This window comes from Chelonoidis abingdonii, chromosome 26, assembly GCF_003597395.2.
Source record: "Chelonoidis abingdonii isolate Lonesome George chromosome 26, CheloAbing_2.0, whole genome shotgun sequence".
NCBI classification, from domain to species: Eukaryota; Metazoa; Chordata; order Testudines; family Testudinidae; genus Chelonoidis; species Chelonoidis abingdonii.
In genome coordinates this window covers 558,009-567,732 of record NC_133794.1, presented here as the reverse complement: position 1 = coordinate 567,732, position 9,724 = coordinate 558,009, and the positions used below count along the sequence as shown (strand labels likewise).

The following is a 9,724-nucleotide window of genomic DNA, read 5'->3' as shown; positions in this document are numbered from 1 at the left end:
GAAAAACCAAAAAAGACCCCCATCCAACGCATGGGAAGGGCCGCAAAACCCCCCCCCCCCCCCCCCCCCACACGGTGTGTTTTCCCTAAGAAATAACTGCTCTCTGACCTGGGATCTGGCCCTTTAAATCTGGGAGAGACACCCAGCTACAACCCTAGGGTGCCCTTTGAATTCAGTAGGAATTGTGGATTTGGCTTCCACTTCCAGGTTTATGTAGTTGTGACGAAGAATGGCAGCTGAAGCACCTGCCCCACTGGAACAGCAAAGCCGGCTGTATGATAAACGTTGTTGGTTGGAGAGGTGATTGTTTCATGGAGATGAAGTGGAGGGATCTCTTCAACTCACTGCCAGCAAAACAAATATGCATTAAGGGCCAGTCAACTTCAATGGGATCAGGACTGGGTCCTCATCAGGAATTTTGCAGACTCTGCAAAATTCAACCAGCCCCAACTGAAGTGACATCACATGCAGGAAAATAACTAAACAAGTGTGGACAAAGCCCGCTCCCTTCCCCCCCCCCCACAGGTAAGCCATAAAGCAGCAGTTAACAGAGGCTGCTCTAAATAAACCAGAAATGTCCACTTCCAAACATAAGGCTCCACTTTTCCCTCCAGATTAAGCTTGTGGATCCTTTCCCAGGAGAGGTAACTGAACCAGAGGAAATTCTATCCAGTACTAACTCTTCACTGGGGATGGCTCATCTGCACTGACAAGATTTCCACCCAGGTTTTGGTTTGCAAGCTTCCCCAGTTGGATAATTACCTGAATGTTTGTCAAAGCCAACACTTTCCCAGCCCATGCCACAGTGAGTGATGCATGGAGCTTGCAAAGCAGCAAAAGGAAGGGAAGGTGGAGGTGTGCAAGAAAAGAGGAGTTCTGTGATGGATTCTAGGAGACCTGGGATTCTCCCTTGATTTGGATGAAATTGAATCTCACTAAGACTCCCACTGCTGTTCTCAGATGAATTAAAACAAGCATGTGTCACTCAGGGGACAAGGCACCTCAGGAGCTACAACAGACCCAGATGGATGCGACTTTTGGATTCAGATATTGGAACAGAATAGAGGATCTCTTACCATCTTGGTGCTGGTAGCGACAGTGGATGCTGATGGACTAAAAGTTTGAGTTATGGAGCTGGGTTTTCTTGTGCCTTTAATCCATCTCCTGTACTCCTCTCTCACCTGAAGAATAAGGGACATGGTCACTACATCATGGAACTAACAGCCTCAGGCCAGGCAACTGCTAGGCCCATGAAGTCACTGGGTGGCTGATAATGCACCATGGGCATTACCTGGCGATTGTGGAGACAGTGCACCAGCAAGATGAAGGCTCCCTGCAAGCTGTTGACAATGGTGAATAAATACGCCATGACCATTTTTGCTGAGTTGACTTGGAAGAGACCAAGACTCCATGTGCAGCCCAGAATGAATAGTTGAGCAATAGCTTTAAAAGTCAGTAGCCTGAATAAAGGCAGATGGAGAGATCCCATTATAACGATCCTCTGGTGAGTGACTGAGTCAGGGGGCTCTGGGCAGTTTGGGGTGAAACATCTGGCACCCTCTGTACTGTGACTTAGGGTTACTGTCAAGACGAACACAATGGCAACTTTCACCTATGAATCTGAAATACAATATTGTGCCCAATCATCTTCCCCACACACATCTTCCCGTTCTACAGGTGGCTTTTTCAAAGCAGATGGTTCAACCTCTCATTACGGTTTTGTTTCTAATCCCTTCACATCAGGCCCTGGCAATGTGACAGTCAAGTGGGAACAGGATATTGGGCTCTCAGGAACCCATCTGTCTTGTTCCATAAATAGACCAGAGGGGTTGCTACAGAGCAATAGTAAGCCACACTTGCCTTCCTCCTCAATGGATGGCACTTTACCTTGACAGTATCCACAGCCCCAGGGAAAAGAGATGAGTTTCCTCCCTACATAGCACATGGCCCAGCTCTGAATATAAGGAGAAAGTCTGTGCTGATACATCACTAGGCACGTGCACTAAGTAACACCATGGCTTTCTGATGCCTCAATATTCTGATCTGGTTCCAAAAATCTTTTTCCCCTCTCATGTCTCCATCCAGCACTCCCAGCTGGCAGCTCTGATCTTGTTCCTCCCAAACAGATTTCATAATGAGCTGCTTTAAAGATTATTTGCATGCCACAATCTGAATGTGCCACAGGACTTCCCGGATATATGCTCCTGTCGACCCAGTGCCCCCTCAGTTTCTTCTTACCACCCATGACGGTCACTGGAACTGTGGAACATGGCATAGCCGATCTAGGCCACACAAGAGATAACCCTGCACATCAACATACGAGAACTGAGAACAGAACGCCTGGTGTGTCAGGTGTTCCGCGAACACCTTCAGGGCCATTGTGTTGCAGTCTTTACAGACAACACAACGGCTATGTTTTACATCAACAAGCAAGGGGGAACGCGATTGTCCCCCATCTGTCAGGAAACCATTCGCCTGTGGGAATTCTGCATAGCCCACTCAATTGACCTGGTGGTGTCATTTTTCCTGGGAGTCCAAAACACCTTAGCAGATCGCCTTAGCAGGTCCTTCCTAGCTCATAAGTGGTCGATTCACCCAGATGTTATCCATTCTGTTTTCCAGAAGTGGGGTTTTCCCCACATTAGACCTTTTCGCCTCTCGTGAGAATTGGAAGGGCCAGGTGTTCTGCTCTCTCCAGGGGTGCTCTCCAGGCTCCCTAGCGGATGCCTTCCTGATGCCGTGGAAAGACCATCTGTTCTACACCTTTCCTCCATTCCCACTGGTCCACAATGTCCTTCACAAATTGTGAAAAGACAAGTCCCGCTTAATCTTGATAGCCCTGGTGTAGCCCAGGCAATATTGGTACACCACTCTCCTTGATCTGTCGGTGACCACGCTAATTCCACTCCTGTTGTGGCTGGACCTGATCACTCAGGAGCACGGCCGACTGTGTCATCTGGACCTGCAATCCCTCCATCTCACAGCATGGATGCTGCATGGCTAACAATCTGAGCTGTGTTGCTCCCGCTTGGTGCAGCATGTACTCTTGGGTAGCAGAAAGCCCTCTACTAGGTCCACGTATCTGGCCAAGTAGAAGTGTTTCTCCTGCTGGTGTGCCCTGAACAATACTGCCCATCTGGATGTGCTAGTACCTACCATCCTAGATTATCTCTTGTCCTTGAAACAGCAGGGCCTAGCAGTTTCATCCATCAGAGTACACCTAGCAGCAATTTCAGCCTTCCACCCAGGCAAAAACAGGTGCTCGGTTTTCTCCAATCCCGTGGTCAGCAGATTCCTCAAGGGATTGGAAAGTCTGTACCCGCAGATTCAGCATCTGGCCCCTATGTGGGACCTCTACCTGGTCCTATCCAGGCTCATGGGTGCCCCATTCAAGCCAATGGTCACATGCTCGCTTCTGTACCTTTCCTGGAAAACAGCTTCGAGCCTTCACTTCAGACCCACCATATAAGGTGTTTCATAAGAACAAGGTACAGCTGCGACCATACCCTGCCTTCCTTCCTAAGGTGGTGTCTGCCTTCCATGTCAACCTTCCAGTCTTCTTTCCGAAGCCACACGCTTCTCGACGAGAGCAACAGCTGCATTCCCTAGACGTTTGCAGGGCCCTCGTCTTTTACATCAAAAGAACAAAACCCTTTAGGATGACAACCCAGCTGTTCATAGCAATGGCACACTGGATGAAGGGCCTCCCAGTCTCCACACAGCACATCTCGTCCTGGATTACATCATGCATCTGTGCGTGCTATGACTTGGCTGGTGTTCCAGCTACGCACCTTACTGCTCACTCTACTAGGGCTCAAGCTTCGTCCTCCACCTTCCTAGCTTATGTGACCATACAGGAGATCTATAGGGCAGCAACTTGGTCATCAGTACATACTTTCGCTTCCCACTATGTGATAGTGCAGCAGTCCAGCGGTGATACTGCATTTGGTTCAGTGGTCCTTCACTCCGCAACATCTCACTCCGACTCCACCGCCTAGATAAGGCTTGGGAGTCACCTAATTGGAATCGATATGAACAAGCACTCAATGAAGAAAAGACGGTTACTCACCTTGGTAACTGTTCTTCAAGATGTGTTGCTCATATCCATTCCAAACCTGCCCCCCTTCCCCTCTGTCAGAGTAGCCAGCAAGAAGGAACTGACAGGGTGCTGGATCGGCAGGGGCATATATCCAGAGCCATAAGGGCAACACTCCAGGGGGCTCCACAGCCAACCCACCGAGTGTTACTAGGGTAAAAATTGTCTGACGATCGTGCACATGGCGCACGCACACATAATTGGAATGGACATGAGCAACACATCTCAAAGAACAACAGTTAAAGGTGAGTAACAGTCTTTTATTTTAACACATGGTCCAATGGACAACAACTATAGGACTCATGAGTAATGGACCCCTGATGCGAGTTAGGGTTTACCAGCTCCTTGGGCAGTGAGACTGTTAGTCTCTCATCAAGCCGAAAGTCCCCAAGATAACCTGGAAACTCTACAGTGGCATGTGCTCAGCTGTATGGTAGCAGCAATCTGTGGGGAATCCCACAGGAATTCCCATACCGGATGCTCACTGGACCCTTCTAGTACAGGAGTGGGCAAACTACAGCCCGAGGGCAGGATGCGGCCCACCAGCCCGCAGGATTGCCACCCTTGTAGTGATGCAGGCCTTGTGCCACTCTCAGAAGAGGCCAGCAACACCTCCCTGCAGTCCCTGGAGGATGAGGGGGAGGGGGGAAAGGGTTCTGCAACTGCAGGGATGTGGTGCCGGCCTCTTCTGGAAGTGGCGCAGGGTCAGGGCAAGCAGGCAGGCAGCCTGTCTGAGCCCCACTGTGTACCGCTGCTATCCTGGAGCCACTCCGGGTAAGCAGTGCTGGACCGGAGCTCGCACTCTAAACCTCTCCTGCACCCTGCACCTCAACCCCCTCCCTGAGCCCCCTTCTACACCCCAACCCTCTGCCCTGAGCCCCCTCCTGCACTCCAATCTCTTGCTGCACCCCAACCCTCTACCCTGAGCCCCTAACCCCCTGCTCTGAGCTCCCTCGAATACTCAACAGCCCCTCTTGCACCCCAGCCCCCTGCCCTGAGCCCCGCTCACTCCGGACTCCCTCCTGCACCCCAATCCCCTGCCCCAGCCCTACATTCATGGCCCTGCATGCAATTTCCCCACCCAGATGTGGCCCTCGAGACAAAAAGTTTGCCCACCCCTGTTCTACTAAATGTAGTGCTGTCGTACCTGGTGTCTTTGAGAGTGGACACATCTTCATTAAGGGAGGAGAGTTTGTCTCTCCGGATCCAGAGGGTTACAAGAAAAAATGTTAAATTTATCTGTGGAAACAGCATGAAATATTCCTTGTAAAACATGCTAGCCAAGGCCAGTCTCTCTGGCTGAGGCACGGAACAATCTTATGGGATCAGATGGCTGCACACCAGTGACTGCTCGTCCAGGTGGGTCATACACCATTCACTGCTAGATCTTGGTCCGAGGCCCTGCAGAGAACTGTTGGCATAGGCAGGGCTGCAATGCATCATATGTGATCATATAGCCAGAGGGCCACATTCTGCTCTTCTCTGAATCTGGAGGGACTCCACTGATTCCAATGGGGTCTGCAGTTATTCCAGATTTAGAGCCGTGTGATTTGGCCCAAAGCTTCTAGATCCTGTCTACAGAGTGTTCCCTTCAATTCTGAGGCTGAAATTAATTCTTAACCTGCTGCCTGAGATGGGGAGGAATCTGCAAGGACATTTGCTACCCTTATCTCCAGGGCCGGCTTTAGGACGTGCAGGGCCCAATTCGAACATTTACAGCGGGGTCCCAGCAGGGATGACTTAGAAAAAAAAACATGTAAAAAAAAGCCTTTCATTTCTTAGCAACAAATTCCCTACAAAAAGCTCTCATTTAAGGGATGTGCCACAATATGTATTTTTTGTACCAATAGGGTTACCATACGTCCGTATTTTCCCAGGAGGAATTTTTAAAGTTTAAAAACTCCTCCCAGATGGCAATTTAAATACCAAAAAACCTGATATGTCTGGGAAAATACAGATATATGTTAACCTGACCTAAAGTTCTTTTTTAAAAAGCTGGGCCTGAACTAGAAATGATCTCCATTTCACATGTGTGGGTGCCCGCCACTCCTTGGGGGTGTGCTGGAGTGACCAGATGTCTCAATTTTATAGGGACAGTCCCAATTTTTCGGTCTTTTTCTTATATAGATCCCATTACCCCCCCACCCCCATCCCAATTTCTCACATTTGCTGTCTGGTCACCCTAGGGTGTGCACATGTGTGGGTTCCAGCTGCTCCCTGCCCCCCTCATTGAAGCAGAGTTACTGCCTTGGGAACTGCAGGGCACCAGTGGACATGGGGCTGGCTGAAGGCAGGGCAGGGGCTGACTGGAGGTAGGGTCTGGCTGCAGGCAGGGCAAGGAATGTGGGGCTGGCTGGCAACAGAGGGGTGTGGGGTGGGCTGGCTGGCTTCAGGCAGGGCCACAGGGGTTGGCAGGTCTGGAGACAGAGGAGTGCAGGACTGGCTGGTTTCAGGCAGTGGGGTGCAGCAGGGGTTGGCTGAAGACAGGGCAGGGAGTGCGGGGCTGGGGCTGGCGGGGGGTGCAGCAGGGGCTGGCTGCAGGCAGGAGGTGCAGCAGAGGCAGCTGGAGCCCTGGACTTTAAATAGCCCCCAGAGCCCCTACTGGGTGCCCCAGGCCCTTTAAATTGCCCCCTGGGGAAGCCGTGCCGGTACAGCGGACAGGCTCTTGCCGGTATGCCGTACTGGGGTTTGGATGCGGGGCCCTCTTGGGGCGGGGCCCGATTCAGGGGAATTGGTTGAATTGGCCTAAAGCTGGCCCTGTTTATCTCTTGCTACAATGTATCCTTCCATCCTCAAACTCCTGACACTGCAGCCACATTCCCTTCCCCCATCACTTGGGTTATTTACCAGCCAGGCCAGACAAGGCAAGAGACAAAACTATCCTCATTCCAGCAGAGATTCCACTTGCTTCCATGGCAGCATTGCATGAGTAATGACATATTATAATTAATCATAGTATGGTAGCACCTAAAGGCTCTAATTGAGACTGCACTGGGTTATGTACTCACACATAGAAAGGGGCAGCCCCTGTTCTGAGCATTTGTTTGCAAAATAACTAGGGAAGACCACAGGCGCCGGCTTCCTCTGGGCCCTGGGGTGCCTGCTATGCCCCCACCCGACTCCTTCCCCAAGCTCCTACGTCTTCCTATCTCTGCCCCACCTCTTCGTGGCAGGCTGGAGGCACTGGGAGGGGCAGGGAGGAGTTGATCAGTGGGGCCACTGGCAGGCGGGAGGCACTGGGAGATATTAAATTCTCTGGGAGATATTCTTCTCTTGGCTCCACTGGAGTCCACAGGGTTGCAGAGGTGAGAGGAGAATGGGGCCCTGTGGTTCTGTGAGGTTCTGTGTGGTTATTACACCCCTGTGCAAGAAAGTTGCAGTGCCATAAATTGCCAGTGTAGACAAGCCCTAAGGCTTTTGGTACTGTCATTCATGACCTTCTCATAAACAAACTAGGGAAATACAGCCTAGATGGAGCTACTATAAGGTGGGTGCACAACTGGTCGGAAAATCTTTCCCAGAGATTAGTTATCAGTAGTTCACAGTCAATCTGGAAGGGCATAACAAGTGGGGTCCTGCAGGGATCAGTTCTGGATCTGGTTCTGTTCAATATCTTCATCAATGATTTAGATAATGGCATAGAGAGTACACTTATAAAGTTTGCGAATGATACCAAGCTGGGAGGGGTTGCAAGTGTTCTGGAGGATAGGATTAAAATTCAAAATGATCTGGACAAACTGGAGAAACAGGATGAAATTCAATAAGGACAAATGCAAAGTACTTCATTTAGGATGGAACAATCAGTTGCACACATACAAACTGGGAAATGACTGCCTAGGAAGGAGTATTGTGGAAAGGGGTCTGGGGGTCATAGTGGATCCAGGGCCGTCTTTAGGACCATGGGGCAATACGCCGTATTATTAAACTGGTGATCTTATGCCCAACGGCAGCCTGGGGGGCGAGGAGAAAGGGACGAGACAGTAAGGATACGAAGCCACCTGGACCGCCTCAATGTGGCAGAGTCACAGTTCCCCACAGAGACCCCCATACTCTCTCCTTCATGCAGAATGCGCATGTGATGTTGCACTCCAGAATGTTTTGTGAAAATATGCTTATGAGTGTAAATATGATGCAACTGAAATATGCTTTATGCAAAAGGTCTCTTGTAAGATATCATTACAAAGTTTATGATCTACTGAGTGTGTTCATCCCATTTGTTTGCATGTAATATTCTATATTTGGAGTTAGGCAAATACAATATAAACTTGTATTACTGATGTTAAGTGGAAGCCATTAAGGGTGCTTCAGAATCAATCATCTGTAAATGGCTCCATTTACTTGCAAACATTCCGGGGTACGTGCAGGCCAGCCCTGGAAGAACTGAGTCTCACACAACATGTGACCATGTCACATGATACTGGAATCCATCTGGTACTTCCCCATTTAGAAAGAGGGGTGGAGACCCAGAGAGACAAAGGATTCCCACCTTCTGCCAAAGCTATAAAAGGGGGTGGAGCAGAACAAAGGGATCTCAGTTATGAGAAAGCCCCGGCTTTTCACCTAGGATGCCTGCTGGAACTAACAAGGACTGTACCAGGGGAAAGGATTGGGCCCAGACTAGGAAGGAGTCCAGTCTGTGAGAGAAGCTTATTGGAACATCTCTGAGAGTAAGATTTTACCTGTAAACAGTTTCTTAATGTATTAGGCTTAGACGTGTTTTATTTTGCTTGGTAACTTATTTTGTTCTGTCTGGTTTCAGAGTAGTAGCCGAGTTAGGCCATGTCTACACTACGGGATAATATCGAATTAGCTAAAATCAGTTTTATAAAACTGATATTACAAAGTCGATTGTGCGTGTCCACACTAGGCACATTAATTCGATGGTGTGCGTCCATGGTCCAAGGCTAGCATCGATTTCTGGAGCGGTGCACTGTGGGTAGCTGTTCCATAAGCTTCCCATAATTCCTCGAGGTCTCCCCCCGCCCTCAGGAATTCGGGATTGAGAGCCTATGCTGGATGGGGTAAAAATCATTGTCGCGGGGTTCTGTAACACGCCTCACCCCTCCCTTGTGAAAAGCAGCAAGACAACCATTTTCGCGCCTTTTTCCTGCGTGAACTGAGGCAAACGCTCATAGCACAGCATCCATGACTGCTGAGATCGTAACGCCAACGTGATGTTGTTAAAACACCTCGCGCAATTCGTCGCTGTCTATGTGAACCAATGAACTGCAAAAGCCAGGAGAGAAAGAGTGCAGCTCGGCAGACAGCGATGAGAGCGATTTTCATGACACTGAATTCTCCTAACCGCGGCCCCCTCATTTTGGAGCATTGCCTGGTAATGGGGCCAGTCTGCCCATTGAACATCGCTCGATTTTGGGCGCGGGAAACAAGCACAGACTGGGGGACCCGCATAGTTTTGCAGGTGTGGAACGATTTCGCCAGCTGTCTGCAAAACTTCAACAGCGAAGGCACTTTCCTTTGACCTTTTGCTACTTGCTTTCCCTGCCTCGAAAACTCCGAATACACAGATGAAGCAGCCCTCACAGTGGAGAAAGCGTGATAGCCCTCGGAAGCTGCAACTCAACAGCTATACCGTCAAGTCGGGAATCAATTTGGATGGGAAAAGCG

The 9,724-nt window shown here is 49.9% G+C and overlaps 1 protein-coding gene across 1 annotated transcript in view; it reads right to left on the bottom strand.

Annotated features, from left to right (window-relative positions):
• The window catches only part of LOC142045986 (adhesion G protein-coupled receptor E3-like), a 197,033-nt gene that overhangs the window by 2,222 nt on the left and 185,087 nt on the right, over positions 1-9,724 (bottom strand). The window contains 3 exon segments of the mRNA XM_075061223.1: positions 1,077-1,181; positions 1,292-1,460; positions 5,244-5,335. Coding sequence (XP_074917324.1) covers positions 1,077-1,181; positions 1,292-1,460; positions 5,244-5,335 — 366 coding nt within the window.